Consider the following 25,592-nt stretch of genomic DNA (forward strand, 5'->3'; position numbering starts at 1 on the left):
TGAAAAATTAATCTGCCTATGGAAAGCACTGAAAGCCATGCTGAATGTGGAACTGATCCCAGAGACAATGGGGAGCCAATGAAGGATATGAGGAGAGGATAGATACGTTCCAGTAGGCAGGGCTGGGGTTGGGGTAGATTGAATTTAGGAGGAGTTACAGATCTTTGAACCTGGGAAACAAGGCAATGAAGAGACACAGACAAAAATGGGGAAGGCAGTTCTGTTCCGTTTGGGTGAGCAGTTTTCTCAGTTTCTTCATGTGTGCAAAATCCTTTCTCCCTAGGAGGGAGAAAATCCTTTTAAGGGGTAGGGTTCACAGTCCCTCCTCCTGTCTGACCCATGGCCCCTAGGGTAAAGCATGTATGCAGGAGATGTACCTTAAGTCTTAATTAATTCACTGATTATCGAAGCAAGACTATTGGCAGAAAAAAAAGGGCTGGGTTTGAAGTCAAGAGAAGCTGGGTCCTAAGCTCATGCCTAAGCTAGGTCATCCTGAGCAAGTAACCTTACCTCAGTGAGCCTCAGTTTCCTCATTTGTAAAACTGAGTACACCTGCACGACTTGCCTTGTAGGATTGGTGAGAAAAGCATTTCAAAACCCTTAAAACCTTGTAGAAATGTGCATCATCTATACTCCAACCCAGGGTTCAGCCTTACCAGCCAGAGGCCTCTTTTCCTAGGTTCCTCCACTCCCACCAGGCCACAATACCTCCCCTTCCTATCCACCGAGAGAAAGACTAAACACCACAGGAAAGATACAAGTCCCAAATAAAGTTTATTTTTATAAATTTGTACAAAAGTTTTGATATGGCACAATGATTTGAGAAATATGAAGAGAGAACATATACATACAGGCTCATTTTGCCATAAGATGCTGGGATATGAGAAGGCATTTCTGGTCCCCCTGCTCTGCAAAGGCACATAGATGAGAGGATCATATGGATTGACACTGGAAGAGAACTTAGAGGTTAAATAATCCATAGACCTCATTATATAGCAGGAAAATGAGGCCCAAGGGAGGTGACTTGCCCAAGGTCACGCATATAGCTAATGACATATATGTGAGGTTTGGCCTTCAGGTAAGCGGCACCACTTGTCAGGCCCTGGATGAAGGAACACTCTGAGGTCAAACTCTTCCTTTCATAAACTTTTAGCTGTTATCAAAGGTATGGCTTGGGCCCAGGGGTTGGTTCTGTATGGAGCCTCATTTCACTCAGGCCACACAGGTCATTCTCCTGTTATGAAAGCTGACCTGCATTTCCCCAGCCAAGAAGGAGCCCACAAGCCCCAGTATTGTATTTCTGTTCCCATCTTCTGCTTAATGAAGTGGAAACTGAGGCCTAAATCTGTGGAATGATAAGGCCAGGGTCACCCATGCCGTAAGTTAGGAGCATTTCATGCCAGGCCCGGTTACCTGTGACATCCAGAGTTGAAAGAGAAATATTTAACAAAAGGGAATGTGGGGTGGGAAGGAGGGAGGATAGCATCAATGGGCTATGTTCCCACAAGTCTATGTGTGAGAGAAAGAGTTGAAGGTGGAGGGAAGTTGGGGACTATGCAAAAAATCTCAAAAAGTAAATGGTAGTTTTCAGGCCCCTTCCAGTCCCACTCCCCTAAACCAACAAGGGGAGATAAAACATCAGTGACTTCCTCATTTACACGTTACCATCTCTAGCTTGGAAAGGTAGTTCTCTGTTGAATGAAATTACACAAAGGGCCACCCCACTTGTTTAATATAGGTCAGGGTCAGTGGCAGCTCAATAGCATTAGAGGGTCATCACTTTCACGTGGACTTGTCCCCCAACAACATGACAGTCCCTACTACTATCTCATCCTTAGTTGGGACTGTCATGTTGTTGGGAGACAAGTCCACATTAATGTGAATCCACTAGGGCTGGGGACAGGGCAAAAAGAATGTGGTGGAACTGCAAAATTGTTTCTCTAGGGTCTCCAGTGAAGCTTACAGGATTATAAGATCCTCAGGCTAGGAATGATGCTAGATCTTATCTGGTCTAACCCCAACATTTTAATAGATGAGGAAGATAAGACAGGAAGTATATTGCAGAGCTTGGATTTGAATCCAGCTTCCTCTAACTTCACATGCAGGATGCTTTCAAATACATTCCTGGTCTCCTCGTCATTATTAGGAAGGTCAATTAAATCGTCAATTAAATATAGGAAGGTAGCTTTTTTTGGTTTTTGATTATGGAACGAGAGATCAGGTTGAGAAATGTGGGGAGAAGCCAGAAAAAAATCAGCTCTTAAGAGTGGGATGGACTAGAAGCAAGAGAGTTTGGATACATTCACTTTTTTTCCCTTAAAAAAGACCTAACATTGTAATATTTTAACAAAATTATTATTTTGTTATTATAATTTTTTTAAAATAACCCACAGACACCCATGAGGCTTCCAAATTTACAGAACAAAAAGCACTTGAGAACTTGGTAGAAAAATGATTTGAGACTGACTCTTCCCCCAAGGGGGAGGCCGCTGGCTGCCTGCCACCAGCCCAGTCCACTCAGTTCACTTCCAGAACTTCTGTCTCAGGAAGACCAAACTTAGTTTTGTGCTTGTCAAAGAGTTTCACCAGGGACTCCATGTACATGCCATGGTATAGGTCGATGTCCTTCTGGCTTGGGTGCTCAAGTTTGGGGATAGTGATGGGCTCGCCCACTGTCAAGGGAAAGATGTTATCGGTTATCTTGTTAGAAGCCATGATAGGCTGACCTCCTGCCCACAGCTCCCGCACCCCAAACTCATCACTTTTACAATACTAGCAACCAAGAGGGGAGGGAAAGAGGAAAGAGCTTCGGTTTTGCAGTCAAAGGACCCAAGCTTAAATTTCCAATCCAGTTATTTACTACCTGTGTACCCTTGGACAAAGTCAACTCACACATTTCCTCAACTATCAAATGAAGGGTTGGACCTGATTACCTAGAAGATCCTTTCCAGTGCTAAACTTTTATAATCCAAGTTCAAGTCCTGCCCCTAGTGCTTGTAGCCATGGTGCCGTGGAGTCGCTTCAACTCTCAGCCTTAGTTTCTGCATCGTGAAAAAGGGATAAGAATAATCTTTGTGGCTACTGAGAGGAAAATCTTTTGTATATCTTAAAGCACCAAAGAAATGTGAGCTATTACTTATACTGTTTCCTAAAGCACTTTCCACATAATAGACCCATTAAGGTAGGTAGTACAAATATCATTTGTTGTACAAAAGACAAAAATGAGGCCTACACAGCTAGGAAAGTGGGAGCTAACACCCAAACCCAGGTATCCTGACTCTTGTCTAATGTTCTTTTCATTATACAATGTCAGAACTGGGAAGGTTTTGTGGTCTAATGAAAAGGAATTAGAAGACATGAAGTTGAGTCTTGGCTTATCATTTTTTTGATGGAGAAGCTAAGACACACAAAAAAGGTATGGCATATCATACACATGTTGGCTATGTGACCACAGGCAAGTCACATCCCCCCTTTCTTTGTGATTAAGTAACCCCCCTCAACTACATAAAACAAGGATAACACTTGTACTACCTGGTTCACATGGCATTATGTGCAAGCTACTCATTTTACAGATAATAAAACTGAGGCCCAGAAAGGGAAAATTACTTGTGACACAGCAATATACCATCATGAGAAGTGGGAGCAGAAACCAGGACTCCTGACTTTCCAATACAATGTCCTTTCAACTTTATCAGTGATCTTTGAAAGAAAAGAATTTCAGCAGACAGAAAAGAGGAGGCAGTAAACTCCAGGCATGGAGGATGGCCGGCATGGATGGCCAGAGGCGGGGTTGTGGGGAAGGTTTGGAGAACAGCTAATAGTCTAGTCTAGCTAGAATGTAGAGTGTACAAAGTAGGGTGAAATAAAGGTGAGCTGAAGCTAGATTGTGGAGGGCCTATTAAAGGAGCCTGCAGCTGTTCAAAAAAGACTGTAAAATGAGGTCAAGAGAAGGTCCCTTCTAGTGCAGCAATGGATCTTCAGGGGGCCCCAGCTTTAGCTGGCTTCTTCTATCCCCTTAACTTTCCCTTCTTGCTTCTTCTTTGGTGGCACCAGAAATGCTCTCCCAGATTTAGCTCCCAGTCTCTTAGAGGGCCTTTGTCTTCCCTGCAAAATGTCAGACACCAGCTAAGTGCTGGTAAGTTTGTTTACTGATCCACATTGAGCTTCAGGCCCCACTCTGCTCCTTTGTTTTCAAGAAGCTGGGCTGAGAGTCACTGTCTGATCTTAACCTCAGCTCTCTCAGTCTGATTTTTTCTTTTACGTTACTATGGTGGTCTACACAGAATTTCCTCAACGACCTTGAGAAGTATGTTGTGCAAAGGCAGCATGAAAGGGACCACTTTGTCCAATTATGTAGTTGAGGAAACTGAGACACTGGAAAGTGTAAATGACTTGCCCAAAGTCACACAGGTAGTAAGTGTCAGGGGTGGGGTTTGAACCCAGGTCCTCAGCCCCAGAGCCAGTGTCTTCTCCATGTACCATGCTGTGACTATCTCCATTTTACAGATGAGGAATGGAGGCCCAGAGACACTGAAATGACTTGTTCTAGGCCACCCAGCTAGTAAGTAGCAGAGGCAGGATTCCAAGCCAGGACTTTTGGCTGCAAATTCAGGGCTCTCTGAGAGTACACTGTACCTTTCCTGCTGTGTGACTATATCTTAGGGAGGCCAGCTCTGAGTCCAACCTTACTCCCACCCCTGACATAGGGGTTTGTGAAATGATTTATTCTGCTGTATCTTCAGGTTCTACTTGGGTGGCTATCCTCCATCCCCACCCCTGCCCTGTCCTCAACCCTGCTTACCAACTGTAGTGATGGGTTTAGAGTACGGCACTAGGCCCCAAGTATTGGAGGAGAAGAAGCCCCGACCATGGAAAAGGCAGGGAGCAAAGCCAATGTATTTCTGGAACTTCTTCTGGACCCATCGGCCCCATGAACCTTCTTCAAAGATTATTTGTTTGTAAACCTCATTCTCCCCAAAGGAATAGATGGGAACCAAGTCAGCCCTAGAGGGAAAGAAACACCAAAGAAACTTTCAAGTCTTTGTCACACCTTCAAAATTCATTTTGTAATAAAACTAAAAATAACAATGTGTGGCCTTGGACATGTCACCCCCCTCTTTAGGCCTCATTTTCTTCACCTATAAAAGACAGAATAGGTGAGTGAGATGATCTCTTTGGTCTCTTCTAGCTCAGACACTCTAGGTTCCACGTACTAAGCAAAGCCCTTCCAGCTCTGACATTTTATGGTCTTTCCTAAGGCTTAGTTTCCATATTTGTAAAATTGAGATAATCTCTCTCATCCCTCCTCAACCCAAGGTGGTTGTAGGGACCATAGGAATTATAGAACATCAGAACCTCCAGAAAGAGGGGCTTTGGGAGATCTAGTCCAAGCTTGTAATTTTACATAGGAAAAAAATGGAGGCTGAAAGATGGGAAATGATTTGAATAAGATCCTACAGCTGAGAAGCTCACTGAGCTTCCTGGCTAGGGTTCTTTTTAATACTCTACAATCAGGTGCAAAGCCTGTCCACTGCCCTCCTTTCCCCAGCCTGCTCACCCGTGTCTCAGGGCTAGCTTCACAAAGCCTTTCCGGTTCTTCAGAGTGACAGCATTCTTTCCTGGTGTGGAATTCAGGGACTCGGCAGCACCCCCCACCACGATGATGATTGCATTGCCGCTCCCATTCTTGGAAAGCAGATAGTCGATGGTGTCACGGTTGACAGGGCAGATACCTGTGGCAGAATAGAGGCATCTTTGAGGAAGTCAGCAGTGTCTTGGGTTCTTCCGGTCCCAGGGAAATAGATGTCTGGACCTGGGAGGCCTACTTATTGTATTTTTAAACTCTTTTCCTTACCGAAGTTCTGTGATGTAAGTGGTACAATAATATTATCCTCATACTTTTACAGAGAAGCAGAGTCAAAGGGGGAGCAGTATGCCAGTGGTCAGTGTCACTAAGAGGGGGTCAAGTATAATAAATTATTTTGGTCTGGACCCGTGATTCTATCAGGGTAATGAACCCCTCATGTGGAAACTCCTCCCATAGATGCAGATCTTCGACTCATCTGGAACTTAAGTTTTAGAGAGCCCTTCAGGATACTGAATGACTCATCCATAGTAGATCATACAGCTCCTATGTGCCCAAGGCAGGACTTGAACCCAGGTCTTCCTGATTCCAAAATTTCCTCTGTTACTATATCAAATTTCATCACATAATGTTTATGACAATAATTGATTTTTAAAGCAGTTTAGAGTTTACAAAGTGCTTTCTTCACTACACCTGGGAGGCAGGTTGTATATACATACACACACACATAATATACATACGTACCTATGTGTACACACAGAGAGACATAGACATGTACATTTCATATGTCTAACTTTATAATTATATATTATCCATAAAGATATACTTATAAATTTTATCATTTTACAGATGAGGGAACTAAGATGCATCATCAATAAATGACTAGGTCACATTCACATGGCTATTAAGTGGACACGACTATATGGAACTATGTGTGCACATGGTGAACTGTGGACTTTAGTGAATTTTGCTGGGGTGAAGGATGGTAGATGAGCCATGGCCTGATCCATGTTAACATGGCTAACTACAGTTTTGGAAAAGGAGAAAAATTAAGGGGCTAGGTGCCAACTATGGCTATGGCTTCAGAATTCCATGAGGGGGCAGCATCAGAACAAGAATCACAGACCACAGATTCACTTATTTGGAATTTAGGGATCTAAAAGGAGCCTTCCGTTTCTCTAGCAAATCCAACTCCCTCAAATTTAGATATGAAAACTGAGGCTTGTCCAAGACATGCTAGAAATAAGCATCAGAGTCAGAATTCAAATCTAGCTCCCTTTACTCCAAATCTAATGCTCCTTCCATTTTCTCTCCAAGAATTCGGAGAAACGGGACGGGCTCAACTCCCTCTCCAACATCCCCCTCAACAACTCCCTCTCCTCTCCCTCTCCAACATCCCCGACCTGGTCATCCAGGCTTCACTCTCCAGTCTCTGGTACCTCCAGATGCATCGTAACATTATAAGACTTGGGCTCATATTCCAGCTTTGTCACTTATTTGGCTGTGTGATCTTTGTAAAGTATTACATTTATTTAATTTGAAATTGTTTTATATGTGTGTATGTATGTTTATTCTCTCCACTGACAGAATATAAACTACTTGAGGGCAAGAGTGGTTTCATTTTTGTCTTTGTAACCTCGGTGCTGATACACAGTGGGTGTTTAATAAGTGCTTGGTGTACTGACTAAAGTCACTTACTTCTTTGCCTCAATTCAGTTCTAAATTTATTATCCTATGACTTTAATCTTTTCAAAGCATTTTCAATGTCCATGATTTCATTTGAATGTTACAACCACTATGGGAGAGGCAGGGCACCCCCATTTTAGAAAAGAGAAAATGATGACCAGAGAGACTGAACGATTTGTCCAGGGTTACAGTGGATTGGTCAAATCTCACTTGTTCTTAGAACACAGTGTCACAGAAAGAAGGGATCTTATAAGGTCATGTTGGCAAGGGTTCCCTGTGAAAAATTCTTTAATAATAGTGCTATTTTTCCCATCCGGAATATGAAATTATATATTTTCCAAAATATGTGATAAAATTTTTTACTATGACACTTCTAAGATTTCAAGAATCTGTACTTTCCCGGGCACCCACTGGCACAGATGGCAATGACACTACAATTAGTGTATGGTTTCCTTAAGCTGCTATAGCTGAAAATTTTAACACCCTGAAGCTAGCCAGGTTATGAGCCTCTCTGAAACTTAGCTGTTAAGCTAGGACTGGAATAAAAGATAGAGTCTGCCACCAAGACCAAAATGGAGTGAGGCCTTTTTAAAGACTGGCAGGATCCACCAGAGCTTGTGCTTGGCTGGCACAACCTTTGAGAACCCAGGGTCACCTTCACACTAAAATGAGACAACAAAGGACAGACAGCATCAGTGAAAAAAGACCACATTTCCACTGTTTTAGTCCCAGAGGTCCCTAGTTCCTCTTTATCTTGGGAGTAATTTTAAACCCTCAAAGTCTCCTTCACCCTAAATTAGAACTGTTCCAACAATATATCCTATTACCCAAAGTATTGCCAAATTAGTTTGGCAAATGCTAGGGGAAACCTAGGGAAAAGATGTGCTGGGCTCTTCCAAGCCAAGATGGAAGGGCTTTGTGGCAACCAGGACTATGTGACAACTGAGGCTGTTTGGCTTAGAAACTGTACTAGCCTCTAAGGTCACATCATGGGTTGGTGGGAAGATTGTTGGACTCTGTACATTGCCAATCTTTGGTCTGGTTTTTTTTTTTTACCTTTTTTGTCCCATAAATTATAGTAATACCCCTTTAGTCAACCCCATGGACCTTATATAACAATTGGTTTGCCTCTTTCTGGAACACTGTAGTTACGTAATAGTGTGGTATTATTAACACGCCTGTTTGTGTCTTCCTTGCAAGACCAAGTTCCATGAGGGCAAGGACTGTATCTCATCTAAATCCAAAATACCTCTCTCCCCAAGGGTGCAGCACAACAAGCATTCAATCAACATCTGTTTACTGATTTCCAGCACACCTTATGATGGCCCTTTTGGTAGAGATAGCCAGAAACTGAGAAAGCACAGGAATGAGTCTCTCAACTAGAGAAAGGATGGAAAGAGGTAGCCTTGATGCTTTCCCCAAACATAAGAAATAAGAAGGAAGTCCCTAGGAACTGAGATGAGAGGCCCCAAAGGCAAAACACAGACAAGTTACTGTTCTTGGAAAACCACAGAGTAGTAATACTATGTATACCACATAGTAGGAAGATCACTAAGTCTTGGAGTCAGGAAACCTGAGGATAAGTTCCAGCTCTAACATATCCTATCTGTGAGACATTGGACAAGTCATTTAGCTTCTCAACTTCAGTTTCCTGATCTGTAAAAAGGAGATACATATTACTGTTACTACCTTACTACCACCCCTAGAGAAAATGCTACTTCCCTCACAGGGCTGTTATCAGTTAAGTACTTTATGAAACCTAATGCACTACCCAATGTGAGTCATTATTATTCTTACAATAGGAAGTTAAGTCAATATTTATTAAAGTGCCTACTTAGTAAATTTTTACTAATTGCCTACTATGTGCCTGGCACAATGCTAAGCCCTGATGACGCAAAAAAAAAAAAAGGTAAAAGACAACCTTAGCTCTTAAGGAGGTCATAGTCTAATGAGGAAGATAGCATGCAAACAACTATGTAAAAACAAATTATATATGGGATAAAGTGGAAATAAATAACAAAGAAGGATTTTTGTTGATCTGTGTCCTGCTTTGCAACAAGGTTAATATATAATCTATATCAAAGTGCTTGCCTTCTCAAGGAGTGAGGAGGTAAGAGAAGGAAAGAATTTGGAACTCAAAAATTATTAAAAATGAATGTTAAAAATAGTTTTTAAATGTAATTGAGAAATAATAAAATAAAAACATTCTTTAAAAAAGTAATTAACAGAGAAGGCACTGGAATTAAGGGGAAATCAGGAAAGGCTTCCTAAAGAAGGTGGGATTTTAGTTGGGACTGAAGTCAGGGAACCAGTAGGCACAGATGAGGAGGATCATTTATGATCTAGAATGGACCTTACAATTTTACAAATAAGGAAACTGAGGCCTAAAAGGAAACATGACTTGTTTAAAGACACAAATCAGTAAGTGGAAGAGCTGGGATTTGGACCTTGGTCCATTGACTCCTAATCCTATCCCCTTTCCACTGTACAATACTGTTCTTAGGATAAAGTCCCAAGATAGGAATGGGCTCGGGACAGGGAAAAATCCTAGAAAACGGCTCCTTAAATAGAATTTTTAGGAGATGAAAGGACCTCAGAAATCCTCTAGTCCAATTATCTAATTTTATAGATAGGGAAAGTAAAGGAACTTGGGCACCTTAAGGCTCATCCTTGACCTGTGAAGATGGAATCAAGGAACACACCAAGGGCATCCTGTCCCTAAACAGGACTTGGTGGGTATGTGTAGAGAAAAAGCAAAGAATGAAATTTTGGGGGGTTCTCTTCCAAGGACGTGGGAAGAATGCATTACCCTTTCAATTTCTTACCTCCAGACATTAAATATTCTCTTAACACAGGGACCCTGAAGTTCCCAGCTAAAGTTGCCAGATAAGGCCGGATCCCAGGAAATTTCTTTCCAACCTCTGTGGCCTCAGTGCTGAAGTTGCAGAAGGCCCCCAGGCCCATGATACCATGGGGGTGATACCCAAAGATGTAATTCCGGGTTGTCAGCAAGTTGTGAGTCTTCACCAGCTGGGATAAAGAATTGGGGGGAAAGGGAGAGAAAGACAGAATAGAATCTCAGAGCTGGTAAGGACATCTGGAAAGTATTTAGTCCAATCTCTCACCCGGTACAGGAATCTCCTTAACAGTATGACACACAGTTGGGATCCATGCTTGAAGACTTCCAGTGATATTAAGCCTCATTGTGTTTTTATGGAACTTGTTATGTTATTGGACAGCTCCTCTGGATGCTAGAAAGTTCTGGCTCCCAATGACTTTAACCCACTCATTCTGATTCTGTCCACAGGGGCCACACAGAACGACCACTTGTCCTTAGGTGAGTTTTATTTACTTTTGTTCTCTTTCTCAGTCACAGGCTGAGTCTGAATATATCGACACCAATAATAATTATTATGAAACTAATAATTATAAAATGAATGTTAATAATTGAATAACATTTCATTTCTATCTATCCCTTCTTCTCCTCCCCTATTCAACAAAAGTTTATATAAAGAGCTTTCTTTACAATAGCCTTCTAAGATAGGTAGTTAAAGTGTTACTTCCCCCATTTTACAGATGAGGAAATAGAATCAGAGTGACTTAATGATTTGTTCATCGTCAGGTAACTAGTAAATGTGGAGGTTAGAATTCAAACTTCCTGGTATCCTGAGTCCAAGTCACAGGATCACAGATTTTGAGGGAAAGCCCCTTAGAGACCATCTACTCTAACATCCTAATTTATGGCCTTTTGAATGAGCTAATATATGAAAATGCTGTATAAGTGATAATATTACTAGAGGCCACAACAGATCTCTAGGGGAGGGAGAAGCCAAGCCCAGCTACTTGTGGCAGCCCAGACTAGGGAAAACAAAACACAGCAGGACCTAGAGTCCTTGGGCTGACCTCCCATCCCCCTACTGTTGAGGACTATAGACAAGGCTGACCAGGCTACGCCTGAGAATGCTCTGAAGCGAGACACTATCATTGGTCATTCCCTACTCCTTCACCCCCAGGAGGAGATAGATACTTTTAGGAAAGCCTCACAGCACTGACTGCTCTGTATACCTCACATGCCCCTTCCAGGACCCATCCCCCAAAGTATCCATTCCCATAGACCTATCTGGTTCTTGCCAGGGACAAAGGCCAGGGTAGTGTTTTATTTTTTAATCACACGAGGGGGAAGGGACAGAACCCCAAAAGTGGACAATGACAATCAACGTCAACCTCTGCCCTTTAGAATGCCAAAGTCCTGTTACTTGCCTGGAGTACAAGCTGCAGCACTTCAGGGTAGGGGGTGGGAGAAGTGATGTTTGTTTTTCAATTGGTACTTGGAAAAAACAAGGCCCAGAGCCTGGAATTTCCTGGATCTTAGCTTCATGCTTCCAAGGCAAGGACCTTTTGCTGTTTGACTGGGATGAGTTGAAAATGACAATAAAAAAAGTTTTCACTGAGCTCAGGGGTGAATATAGGAACTTAGGTGCTACTACCTGCTCCATCTCTATTTCTCTTTTTTTCTCAATAAAAATGATGCTCCGATGCCTCATGCAACAGTACCCCTGCATTCTAAGCAGGCATAAGCTCTGGCAGATCCAGCCAACCTGGAAAGGCTTTGAGTATGAACCTGGAGATGGACTGTCATCCAAGGACCAGACTAGCTAAGCTTAGAAGGGCTTATCAAAATAGAGTTTGCTACAGAGTAGTGAATATTTTGGTCAAGATAACCCACAAAATAACACCAGCAAAAGCTGATGTTTCTATCATGTTTGAAGGTTAACAAAGCTGTTTACATCTATTATTTTTCATTGGCTCCTCAAAGCAATAACAACAGTGAGCATTTATACAGCACTTTAAAGTTTGAAAAGTGCTTTATTATTCTCATTTGGTTCTCACAACCACGCTGAGAGGTTTCCATTTTACAGATGAGGAAACTGAGGCAGAAGTAAGCTGACTTGCTCAGGATCGGACAGCTAGTAAGCATCTGAAATCACATTTGAACTCAGGTCTTGCTGACTCCAAGCCCAGTGCCACCTAGCTGCCTGGGGGGGAGGGGGAGAGGTGAGGCAGGAGCAGGGTAGAGGAAGGCAAGAATCATCACCTTCATTTCACAGATGGTGAAACTGAAGCCAGAAGTGAAATGACTAGTCCAAAGTCACATAGTGAACCAAGTGCCTGATGGGCAAGTATATACATGAGTTTTTATCTGTCCTTCTAGAAGCATTACAAGAAGCAACATCATGTACTCCCAGCAGAGCACAAACACCATTCAACTTGGGAGTCAGAGGATCTCAGTTTCAATCCCAGTTCAACCGCCACACTGTGGTACTTTTAAATCACTTTTTCTCTTGAGTCTTAGTTTCCTCATCTATAAAACGAGGAGACTGGACTAAATGATTTTTATATTCTTTTTTAAGCTCTAAAATCTCATTTACTTTTAGCTCTGACAGTCAGTATTTCAAGCACCCTTCCATCTGTGCTCCTTTGCATGCCGGTTAGAGCCAATGTTCTCAGTGCTATGAACTGGGAGGAGAGAGGATTAATGTGGGTCCAAGTTGTTTGGGGGGATGTCCTGGAAGAGAGAAGACTAAGCTATACCATACCCAGAAGTCATGAGCCATCAGATTTTTCTTCCCATGTTCCCTACCCACCCTTCAAAGGTCCCCCATCTCAAGTCCTGCTTCTTCCAGGAAAGCCTTCCATTTTTACTACAACCTACAGGGAAATCTTTCTCGTCTGAATTTCATTTCCACTTCTTGTCAGCAGGGCACCAAGTACACCTCAGGATCACAGAACCCCAGTGTTAGAGCTAGGGGAGCTGGGAATCAAAGGCCACCCACTATCCCAAACTATCACAAATGTCTTTGCAAGGTTCACTTCATTCAGTTAACTGAGGAAGAAGGGAACTTTGAACCTGATTTATCTAGAATCTCAAACCTTCACTGTTTTTCTAGTAATGAACTGGTCAAAGAACATACAGGTGGATTTTACTTTACACAATAATGACATAATTCCTGGGAAGTTACCTATATACTAAACCCTATTTTTAATTACATTGAGGGAAATCTGCTCTTTTTAAAGGAGTCCTGCGGGGTATCCTTTTGGATGAAGTAACAATTCATTCTGTGGGAGGCAATATAGTATAGTAGATATCTGGGCTGGAGTATGAGTTCTGCACTTGCTAGCCATTTGGGGACAAATTTTTTTGACTTCTCTAGGTCTCAGTTTCCAGTAAAATAGTGATAAAACGCTTGTACTGCCTGTGTCATAGGGTTTTCTGTGTTCTTTGTAAATCTTACGACCCCATATAGATTAGGCTGGAGGAAATACAAAGTTTACAATCTGGTAAAATGACTTGGCCAGGAATACCTTCTCTCCTCCCATCCAAATCCTATCTATCCTTCAAGACTCCTCTCCCTCCCACTTCCCTCGTGTACCACTCTAGCCCCCACACACAACTTTCTCCTTTCTTGGGACTCTCATGGCACTTACTACCTGAACCTTTTACTCTGGCCTATGCAATATAGGGTCCTGCACACAAAAACTGCTGTTTCACTAAACCAGACTCCCTAGTTGGAGATGTGGCTGTCCTTCCTATCTGCCCTGAACCCGAGGCTAGGCACCCAGCAGAGGCTCAGCAGGGAAAGCTCAGTCTATGACAAAAGAGTCTTGATCTTTAAGTCAGAATAAACATGCAGGTTTGAAGCCCTACTCTCAGACTTACTACTGTGGGACCCTGGACAAGCCACTTTCCTTTTTGAGGAAAAGGAACAGGATCTCAGTTTCTTCATTTCTAAGATACAGATAAGTTAACTGTATTGATTACCTCACAGGATTACTGTGGAAAAAACCACTTTCTAAACCTTATAGCATTATAGAGTTCAGAGCGAGAGGGGGAGAGAAGAGAATAAGCATTTATTAAAATGCCTACTATGTGCTGGGGACTGTGCGAAGTACTTTACAAATATTATTCCATTTTTTTCTTGAAACAACCCTGTGAGGTAGATGCTATTATTATCTTCAATTTACAGTTGGGGAAACTGAGACACAATGCAGCTAAATGACTTGCCCGGGGTCACACATCTATTATGTATAAGAAGCCAGATTTGAACTCATATCCTCCTGACTCTGTGCCCAGTGCTCAGTGCATTATGGCATCACAGAGTTGGAGACCTTAGAAGTGATCTAGTTCAGTCCCCTCATTTTACAGATGAAGAGGCTGAGGCCCAGTGTGGTTATGTAACTTGCCTAAGGTCACAAAGCTAATAAATGGCAGGCTTGATTTCAAATCCAGATCTTTAGACTCCCAACCCACTGCTCTTTTATTGTGTCACAAGTTATTATTAAATTGCTGAAAGAAAAGGACCTGTATGCAACAAAGCCCCAAGAATCCAGCACTTCTCAGGCATGCTTGAAGGGTTAGGAATATAAACTTAGCATATCCCGTAAGTTGATGGCTTCTTTGTTCTCGATCTACAACTAAGGTCAGTGTCTGTGATAAAGTAGGTAGAAGACAATAACTCAAAGGATCACAGATTTAGAACCAGAAGGGACTTAATGGCCATCTAGTCCGATCTCTTTATCTTTCAGATGAGGAACTGAACCCCAGTGAAGTTGACTTGTTCAGGGCCAACGAAAAAATAATGAAAAGCCCTCAGGCAGTCAGATGGACAATGTTATTCTCACAATCACCCCATAAGGTAGCTGCTATTATGAGTCTCATTGTAGAGCTGAGGAAACTGAGGCACAAAAGGGCTAGAAGCCTCTTTTAGAATGTAGAGGTAGAAGGGTGTTTTGAGATCACTGAGGCCAGCCCCCGCCCCCACCCCCACCCCATACACACACACACACACACACACACTTTTTTTTTTTTTGCAAAGAAAGTAACTGAGGCCAAGAGACAGGGAGTGACTAGCCCAAGGTCACACAGAGTAATGTAAGAGTAGAGGCTAAATGAATCAGTCAATTGCCCTCATCCCACCTAAAATCAAACAAACAAACAAAAAAAACTAGACAAAACAAATTCCCTGCACAGGCTAAGTGTGAACATATGTGTCACATTCAGCATCTTGAATCCATCACCTCTCTGACCAGGGGTAGGCAGCATGCTTCATCAGTAGTCCTCAGGAATCCTGACTGGTCATGGTCTTGATCAGCATTCTGTTATCACCATCATGAATAAGCATTTATTAAGCACTTACCATCTGCCACATGGGGCAGCTAAGTGGCACAGTGGATAGAGCCTGACATCAGGAACACTCATCTTCCTGACTTCAAATCTGGCCTCAGACAACTTCCTAGTGGTGTGACCCTGGACTAGTCACTTCACCCTGTTTGCCTTAGTTTCCTCATCTGTAAAAGGAGCTGGAGAAGGAAATGGCAAACCACTTTGCCAAGAAAACCCCAAATGGAGTCACAAAGAGCTGGACATGACTGAAATGATGTGCCATGACCTTCAAGATGTGCCACACACTGTATCTAGCACTAACAGCAGCATGTACTATACCTTGACACTTCCATCAGATGAGAACACCTCTTCTGAACTAATCAAAGGCATTAAACTGGGTGTGAAAAGTACTTAATATATTTGGAACAAACAAAATATTTTTAGCCTGTTGGGTGAAATGACCGTACTATTCACAGGAAGTCCGTGAGTAGAAAAGCTGTCTCTCGGGTAGTGTATAAACAGTAACAAGCTAGTTCAGGATCATCTCCAGTCTTTCTGATGAATATCAGGCCACTGGACCCAGATGGCTCTGGAGGAGAAAGTGAAGCTGGTGCCCTTGCACAACCTTCCCTCACTCAAATCAAAGTCAATGGCAAGTCATGTCATCATTTCCCTGATGTCATGGCCCTCTTCGAAAATGAAGGACAAACATAACCTGTGAGTAGAGTGAGCTGCCTGAAAGGGGACCCGGCTAGTTGGGTAACTCATCTCGTCCTCTCCCTCTCCTTAGGAAGGTAAATGTTAATGGCCAGAAGCTGCCCAGTTCACTCTGAAGCTCATAGTTTGGACCACAATAGGTCCCTGCCCAAGCTCTCCACTTAATGGCTTGTATTTTGGGCCCTCCTGGCTTACAGTGAATGTCAATGGTAACTTTCTGTTTGGAACAGCAACCCTGAGGGTCTTCCCCTCCCAGCTTGATTATTTTTTCTTCTTTTTTCTAATTAAAGGAGCCATCCTTTGACTCACTTTTTAAAGAGGCCTATTCATTGAATGGGTGTTACCTCACCTAAGTTAGTACATGAAAAGGCCTGAGCATACAAGGGCCAGGGTCTCCCATTGCATCCTGGGTCATCTCCAGTCATCCTGATGAATATCAGGTCACTGGATCCAGATGGCTCTGGAGGAGAAAGTAAGGCTGGTGACCTTGCACAGCTCTCCCTCACTCAAATCAATGTCAACTGCAAGTCACATCATTATTTCCCTGATGTCATGGTCCTCTTCGAAAACAAAGGATAAACACAAACACACAACAAGTTCAGAATCAGTATTGTGGCAGGTGAACCTAGAGGAGAGAGCAACTTCAGCCAAGCCCTCCAACCTGGAAAGAAAATGCTTGGGTCTGAAGGAGAGAGAACCTCTGTCTCCTCCCTGCCCCAACCCCTCTGACCAGAGGATGAACCTTCTGAACTTCAAAAGGCTGGAAAACATTGGATTTCCTATGAATGTTCCAGTACCATCCTCGGAATATCAGATCATTTACATTGGGAAGAGGGGACCAGGCACATTAGGGAAAAGCAGCTTCAAGTCTGTACAGGAGCCCAGCAGAAAACTATATCCTAGCTAAGGGGACCCTTGTGCTCCTTCCTGATGATATCCAGCTGTGAGGGAGGGAAACCTTGGCTGGCATTGCCAGGGGAAGGGCAGAAGCCCAGAATCATCTGGTGGCCATGGGATCTGTCTTCAAGGACAAGGTGCTCAACACTGCCTGAAAGAATGCCTGGCCCATAGTGATGTGATCCCCAATGAGGAATACTATGGGGGTAAGAGGGGGGAACACCAACTTTATGTCCCACTCAGGGAACTGGTATGTTCCACATTCCAAGGACTCTTGGCCTTCCCCAACAGAAAGGAGTACTGAAAAGGAAGCAGCAGTCTCTGTGCTTGTGACACCAGCCTCGGAGAACTGAGCTTTCCTCTTGTCCGGCCTTGAGCCAGGACTCCACGTGATTCCCTGTCTAACTCCACTGCTCCAGAAGATGCCCCTTATGTTCAGGCTTCCTCCAGTAGAATACTCCTTGAGGGGAGGGACCATTCTGCTTGTTGCACTTGTATTCCTAACACTTATCTAAGTGTTCTATTTATCCAAGTGTCTGATGTGGCCTTTGAACCCAGATCTTCCTAATTCTAGGTCCATCCCCCAATCCACTAGTCCTCTTCTATTCTTAGAGAGTGGTCCATGGCACTGTAGGTAAGTGACTTGTCCAAGGTCACACAGTCATGAGGCAGGACCTGAACCCAGGTCTTCTTGAATCTGAAACCAATTCTTCAACTGACCCACTTCCATTCTCTATCCAGTACACTTCATGGCCTCTCATGTTTAACATGGCTTTTTTTTAACTGGATCTGTGATTTCATTGGTATAAGGAATTCTCCCTCGAGGCACGCCCTGTACCAAAGGCAAGCTGGCACCTGTTCTATAACTTATTGTCTTAGAGAACTGCATTTGGGAATCGCAGAGCCAGGAAATTCATTTGCCACTCCCCACAACCTCACCCAACACTTAACTGAATTTCTTTGCCTGGTATTCAAGGGCAGGCTGGGCTATTCTCTATCCTTAGTTTGGGCTTAGGGGTATAAAGGACCTTAAATACTGTCTAACTCAGCCTCTTCATTCTGTAGGGGGGAAACTGAGGCCAGGGGAAGGGAAGTGTGTCATGCAAAGTCGCACATAACAACTCTTGGAGCTCGGATTCAAACTGAGGTCTTCTGACTCCAACTCCAATGTTCCTTCCATTCCATACAATGTCTGAACTGTACTACCCCTAGGACTTCCCTTACCAGCTTCCTGTCATGCTTGCGAATGACCTCCCTCACTAATTTAATTACCTACTGAATTCTCTCCGACTCCTTAAAGCCAAACTCCCCTGCCGCATTTCTTAGGAAGCTGTCCTTCATCCCCTTTACTCAGGTGTGATCCTCCTCCCTCCCCAGTAGACATCTCAGAGCCTCTTGGGCACTTGGTATTGATGCTGCTACTAGGAGTATCCACTACTAGACCGTGAATTCTATGAGGAAGGGGATCATGTCTCTCCCCTGGTGCCTTGTAAATAAGGGACCTCAGTGAACAAACACTAAGGCCCCAGAGTCTCCCATTACAACAGTCCACAGGGATACTAGGGTAGGAAAAGTGAATGTTTACTGGATTTAAAGGCACTTACCCGGATGGGAAAATAATCTCGGAAATACCGCCATACAGCCCAATTTCTCACCCACTTTGATCTCCTGCCACCTTTAAGAAGAAGAGGATAACTCATGTCATGAAGTTGAGTGGAGGCACAGAGGACAGATTATGGGATACAGAAGAAGTATAAAAGGTCCTAGAGACCCTAAAGACACTTCACATAGTAGTTCTAGGTTCTGACCTGGGTACCACATCTCGGGAAGGACAACAACAAACAGCAGGGTGAGAAGACTGGAGTCTGGGCAATAAGAGGACTGGTTGAACAACTGACGGGGTTTAGCCTTTCAAAGAAGAAAAGACTTAGGGACATTTGGAATGATGGATGATTTGAAGCACAACTAGAAACAGGGAAAGTTGTAGAAAGGTTTCAGCTTAAAATAAGGAAAAAAAGTCCTAACAATTCAAGCTGTCCAAAAGTGAAATGGGGTATCTTAAGAAGCAGTGAACCACCCATCACTAGAAGTGTTCAGATACTTGTCATGGATCTTTTGAGGGGATTCTTCCTCAGGTATAGGTTGGACCAATCTCTGAAGCCTCTTCCAACTCTGATTCTGTGGGAAATGATTTTCCCTTTTTATGTGAGGTTCAGGGGGGAAAGCCAGATCCTCTAGCAAATAGCAAAACTGGGGATTAAGTACCTTTCTTTGGGGTGTTCCAGTCAAAGATCAGCCACGTGAAATACAGTACTGAAATCAGCCAACAGTCTGTGCAGAATATATACATGAAGATGAGGCTGCATGTAATTCCTATGGGGGGAAAGAACAAAGAATCAGTGGGACCTTAAAGACTGCAAAAGTCCAATGCCCTCATTTACAAAAGGAAACCAAGACCCAGAGAAGGGGAAATGTCGACATATTCAATTCACAGGGCTAGCAAAGCCCACCCAGTCCTGCCCATTCTGTGCATCTCTTGTCCATGTCCTTCCATAAGTTTTCTACAGGGGATCTTACTCAATATACTAAAAGCCCTTCTTAATTTCTCCTGACGTTGTGAGTACACCAGTAGGGGTGTCCAGGCTGTCATCCCTTGCCACGTGGCCAGCCCATCTTGTATAATTCTCTGATGCCACCTTTTATTGCTTTAACTCTACAAAGTTCTTCATTGGCTCTATGTTGTAGCCTGCTCATGTGCACCATGAGCCTGTCCACTGCCCTCCGTGGGATATCCACTTTCAATTCTCCAAAGACCACTGCTGTTTCATGTCTCACAGCAAAGACCACACAGACATCTATTGGAGTGTTCTCTCTCTCTCTCTCTCTCTCTCTCTTTCTCTCTCTCTCTCTCCCCCCCCCCCATGCCAAAAGCACAGCAGCTTATATAACTTCTTGATTTGTCTTGGTGATAGTTTAATCTTTCGAAAGGATGGAGGAACTAACAAGAGGAAATTCTATTCAGGATCTGATTTCACTAACAGGGAAGAAACAGTTGCTGGGGTAGAAACGATGGGCACCTTTCAGGGAAAGTGACCATTTCCTCTTAAAGGTAGATATGAGATAAGGAGAGGAAGCTGGATGTAGTTGGACACACATGCACCCTAGAACTGGGGAAAGCACATTCGAAAGAATTTAGGGGGAAGACAGGCAGCATCTAATGGACTAAAGTTCTATAGGGAGAGACAGTGAGGATGGGACTCTCAACAATGTAATTCTGAAAACACAAAGGAAGTGGCAATGAAGAGGAAAATGGGGAGGTGTCTTCAGAAACTGATACAGAACTCATGAACTGGGATGTTTAAAAGCCATGTACAGAAGATGGAAGCTAGACCAGGTTAATGCGAGTGAATATAAAATAGCAAGATAGTCTAGCACCAGCAGTGCTCAAGTTCAGAGTAGGCTGAAGCTAGTGAAGAGAGTGAAGGGTAAAAAAAGGATTTTTAAAACAAATTTTAAATATTGGGAGGAAAGTAGAGGATCACAAAAAGGATGAGACATCTATTTGAGATGGACAGGATAATAACCAGTAATTGACAGAAGGCAGAGCTATTACGTATTTTTTCCTCTGTTCTCTAACAACAATGACTCTGACACTAGAAATGGTAGAAAATTAGCTAACAAGGACTTCATACTCAAGGTAAGGAAGGAGATTCATAATATCTAATTGCCCTTGTGAATTTAAGTCACCTGGCCAAGATGAATTATATCCTCTGGTAAGACAGATGTATCTTCGATGTCTTCCTGGCTATATGTCTAACACCAAGTCTTAGCTACAGTCTCACTCTGGAACCTCCCTCAATGCTTAAGGCCTCCTCAACTTAGAACATCTGCCTTGTTAGCTTCCTCCCATTGGTTAAGTTCCTCCCCATGGTTCCATTTTGGGGAGGGGCCTAGGCTGATTCCCAGCCAGGCTTCTAACTTTCCAGACTATGCTTCCTTGGGGGTACCTTCACTTATCAGGTTTTAAGTGTTGTCTTCCTTATAAGTTCATTGAGGGCAGAGGCTGTATTCCATATGTATATATGTATCTCCAGTGCTTAGCAAAGCGCTCAGCACATAGTAAGCCCTTTATCTTAATAAGTATCAGCTGCCTTGTCTAAGCTACTGGAAGTGATATGTAAAGGACCACTTTTCAAATAGTGAGGGGGAAAAAGTCCATCAACTATAGGCCAGTAAACTTGAGTCTGGTTCTTGGAAAAATTGGATCACTGGATTATTAAAGAGATGGGTAATGATCATCTAGTAAAAGAAGCAACAATCACATATACCCAGTATAGTTTAATTGGAGATTAGGAGCACTACATCAAAGAAATATTGCAAATACAGTGTAACTACATTTTAGCAAAGTATCTGATATAAAGCATCACGTGTTATTCTTGCGGAAAACATGAAGGAATACAAATCAATAGATAATATAGAATTAGCAAGATTAGAACGGCTGAATGATTGAATTGAAAGAATAGTCATTAATGATTCAATGTCAGCTTTGAAGGGGGTCTCCAGGGGAGAGCACCTGGGATCTGTGCTTGGCCCCATGCTGTTTAAAACTTTTGTCAGTGACATATAAAGGCATAGCTACAATGCTCATCAGATCAGCAGTTGACACTAAACTGGAAGAGACAGTTAACATTCTGAATGACAAAATCAAGATCCAAAAAGATCCTGCCAGGCTAGAGCATTGGGCTGAATTTAGTAAGATGAAATTCAATAAGAGGAAGTGCAACTAATCCTACTCTTGGGTTCAGAAAAATCAACTTCGCAAGTACTGAATAGGGGAAGCATGGATATATAGCAGTTTGTCTGAAAAAAAAAACCCTGGGATTTTTAGAAAATAGAAGGGAGGGGTGGAGCCAAGATGGCAGCTGGTAAGCAGGGACTAGCATGAGCTCCGTACAGAGTCCCTCCAAAAACCTATAAAAAATGGCTCTGAACCAGCTCTAGAACAGCAGAACCCACAAAACAGCAGAGGGAAACAGGGCTCCAGCCCAGGACAGCCTGGATGGTGTCTGGGTGAGGTCTATCCCACACGGAGCTGGGAGCTGGGAGCTGGGAGCTGGGAACGGAGTGGAGCAGAGCCCAGCCTGAGCGCCTTGGACCAACAAGACCAGCAACTGGGCAGAGCATGCCGTAGTGCCCTGAATCAGTGAGCTGCGGCAGTTACGAGACTTCTCAACCCACAAACACCAAAGACTGCGGAGAAGGTTAGTGGGAAAAGCTTCGGGAGTGGAAGGAGTTTGTGGTTCGGCTTCCAGCCCCGGGGGCAGTGGAGGTGGGGCAGCTACGGCTGTTGTTGCTTCCGGCTCCAGGCCCACCTGGTGGGAGGAATTAAGTGGCGGATCAGAGCAGGAGTGCACAGCCTGCTGAAGATCTAAGCCCAGTTCGGGTTGGGAGTTCTTGGGGAAGGAGCAGTGCTGGTGTGGCAGAGCTGGCACCTCCCCCCCAAACGTGGAACATAGAACTCTGTAGTCTACAAGCAGTCATACCCCGCTGAAAAACTCAAGGGTCAAGTTAGTTGGCTGGGAATATGGCCAAGCAGCAAAAACGCACCCAGATTCAGTCTCAGACTTTGGATTCTTTCTTTGCTGACAAAGAAGACCAAAACATACAGCCTAAAGAAGTCAAGAAAGTGCAAGAGCCTACACCAAAAGCCTCCAAGAAAAACATGAACTGGTCCCAGGCCATGGAAGAGCTCAAAAAGGATTTGGAAAAGCAAGTTAGAGAAGTAGAGGAAAGATTGGGAAGAGAAATGAGAAGGATGCAAGAAAACCATGAAAAACAAGTCAATGACTTGCTAAAGGAGACCCAAAAAAATACTGAAAAATACACTGAAGAAAACAACACCTTAAAAAACAGACTAACTCAAATGGCAAAAGAGCTCCAAAAAGCCAATGAGGAGAAGAATGCCTTGAAAGGCAGAATTAGCCAAATGGAAAAGGTGGTCCAAAAGACCACTGAAGAAAATACTACTTTAAAAATTAGATTGGAGCAAGTGGAAGCTAGTGACTTTATGAGAAATCAAGATATTATAAAACAGAACCAAAGGAATGAAAAAATGGAAGACAATGTGAAATATCTCCTTGGAAAAACCACTGACCTGGAAAATAGATCCAGGAGAGATAATTTAAAAATTATTGGACTACCTGAAAGCCACAATCAAAAAAAGAGCCTAGATACCATCTTTCAAGAAATTATCAAGGAGAACTGCCCTGATATTCTAGAGCCACAGGGCAAAATAGAAATTGAAAGAATCCATCGATCGCCTCCTCAAATAGATCCCAAAAAGAAATCTCCCAGGAATACTGTCACCAAATTCCAGAGCTCCCAGATCAAGGAGAAAATACTGCAAGCAGCCAGAAAGAAACAATTTGAGTATTGTGGAAACCCAATCAGAATAACCCAAGATCTGGCAACTTCTACATTAAGAGATCGAAGGGCTTGGAATGCGATATTCCAGAGGTCAATGGAGCTAGGATTAAAACCTAGAATCACCTACCCAGCAAAACTGAGTATCATGTTCCAAGGCAAAATATGGATTTTCAATAAAATAGAGGACTTTTAAACTTTCTCAGTGAAAAGACCAGAACTGAATAGAAAATTTGACTTTCAAACACAAGAATCAAGAGAAGCATGAAAAGATAATCAAGAAAAAGAACAAGAAAAAGAAATTGCAAGGGACTTACTAAAGGTGAACTATTTTGTTCATATTCCTACATGGAAAGATGATGTGTATGATTCATGAGACCTCAGTATTAGGGTAGCTGAAGGGAATATGCATATATATATGTTTATGTATATATATATGGGTGAATGTGTATGTATGTATATATCTATGTGTATATATATCTATGTATGTGTATATATATATATATATATATATACACAGAGAGAGAGAGAGAGAGCGCGGACACAGGGTGAGTTGAAGATGAAGGGAAGATATCTAAAAGAAATAAAATCAAATTAAGGGATGAGAGAGGAACATACTGAGAGAGGGAGATAAGGAGAGATAGAATGGGGTGGATTATCTCGCATAAAGGTGGCAAGAGCAAGCAGTTCTGTGGGAGGAGGGGAGAGGGCAGGTGAGGGGGGAATGAGTGAACATTGCTCTCATCAGATTTGGCCTAAGGAGGGAATACCATACACACCCAGTTGGGAATCTTACCCCCCAGGAAAGAAGAGGGAAGAAGATAAAAAAAATGGGGGGGATGATGGAGGGGAGGGCTGATGGGGGTGGAGGTAATCAAAAACAAACACTTTGGAAAGGGGACAGGGTCAAGGGAGAAAATTCAATAAAGGGGGATGGGTTGGGAAGGAGCAAAATATAGTTAGTCTTTCACAACATGAGTATTGTGGAAGGGTTATACATAATGATACACATGTGGCCTATGTTGAATTGCTTGACTTCTTAGGGAGGGTGAGTGGGAAGGGAAGAGGGGAGAGAGTTTGGAACTCAAAGTTTTAAAAACAGATGCTCAAAAACAAACAAAAATGTTTTTGCATGCAACTAGAAAATAAGATACACAGACAATGGGGTGTAGAAATTTATCTTGCCCTACAAGAAAAGAAGGGAAAAGGGGATGGGAGGGGAGTGGGGTGACAGAGGGGAGCGCTGACTAGGGAACAGGGCAACCAGAATATATGCCATCTTGGAGTGGGTGGGAGGGTAGAAATGGGGAGAAAATTTGTAATTCAAACTCTTGTGAAAATCAATGCTGAAAACTAAATATGTTAAATAAATTTAAAAAAAAAGAAAATAGAAGGGAATAAGCAATTATTAAATGCTGACTAGTTCTAGGCACTGTGCCTTACAAATATCATCTCATTTGATCCTCACAACAACCCCATGAAGTAGGTACTGTTGTTATCCCCAATTTACAGTTAAGGAAACTGAGGCAACCAGAGGTTAAGTGACTTGCCCATTGTCATACAGCTAGTGAGTATAGGAAGCTAGATGTTAATTCAGGTCTTCCTTGCTCCAGGCCTAGCATTCTATCTGCTGCACCATGTTTCAGTTAATTGTAAACTGAATTAGTCAGGAATATGACTTGGAAGCAAACAAGCTAATGCAATCTTGGGCTACAATAAGAGAAGCACAGCTTCTAGGAAGAAGGAAGTGTGTCAAATTTATAAGAATACCAGTCATCCCCCAACTGATAAATGGTCAAGGGATATGAACAGTTTTTTGATAAAGAAATCAACCATATAACAAAACTATATATAATCATATGAAAAAATGCTGTAAATCATTATTGATTAGAGAAATGCAAATTAAAACAACTTAGAGATATCTTATACCTATCAGGTTGGCTAAATGATAGATACCCTTTAATTGGAGAATAGCTACACAAGCTGTGTGTATATATGATTGTGATGGAATACTACTGTGATATAAAAATGATGAGTTGGTTTATTTAGAAAAACACAGAAAGACTTGGACCTATGAAGCAAGATGCTATTCACACCTCCAGAGAAAGAACTAACAAACAGAAA

At 42.7% G+C, this 25,592-nt stretch overlaps 1 protein-coding gene across 1 annotated transcript in view; it reads right to left on the reverse strand.

The window, feature by feature from the left end:
* Positions 1 to 755: 755 nt before the first annotated feature.
* Positions 756 to 25,592, reverse strand: part of DGAT2 (diacylglycerol O-acyltransferase 2) — a 59,182-nt gene continuing 34,345 nt past the window's right edge. Inside the window, exons 3-8 of the mRNA XM_036743474.1 lie at positions 19,311 to 19,418; positions 18,650 to 18,720; positions 10,096 to 10,300; positions 5,558 to 5,732; positions 4,802 to 5,004; positions 756 to 2,672 (exon numbers count right to left, since the gene is read on the reverse strand). Of these exons, the coding sequence (XP_036599369.1) occupies positions 2,518 to 2,672; positions 4,802 to 5,004; positions 5,558 to 5,732; positions 10,096 to 10,300; positions 18,650 to 18,720; positions 19,311 to 19,418 (917 nt within the window). The 3' untranslated portion in view covers positions 756 to 2,517. The remainder of the gene's footprint in view (positions 2,673 to 4,801; positions 5,005 to 5,557; positions 5,733 to 10,095; positions 10,301 to 18,649; positions 18,721 to 19,310; positions 19,419 to 25,592) is intronic.

The sequence above is a fragment of the Trichosurus vulpecula genome, chromosome 2 (genome assembly GCF_011100635.1).
Source record: "Trichosurus vulpecula isolate mTriVul1 chromosome 2, mTriVul1.pri, whole genome shotgun sequence".
Lineage (NCBI taxonomy): Eukaryota > Metazoa > Chordata > Mammalia > Diprotodontia > Phalangeridae > Trichosurus > Trichosurus vulpecula.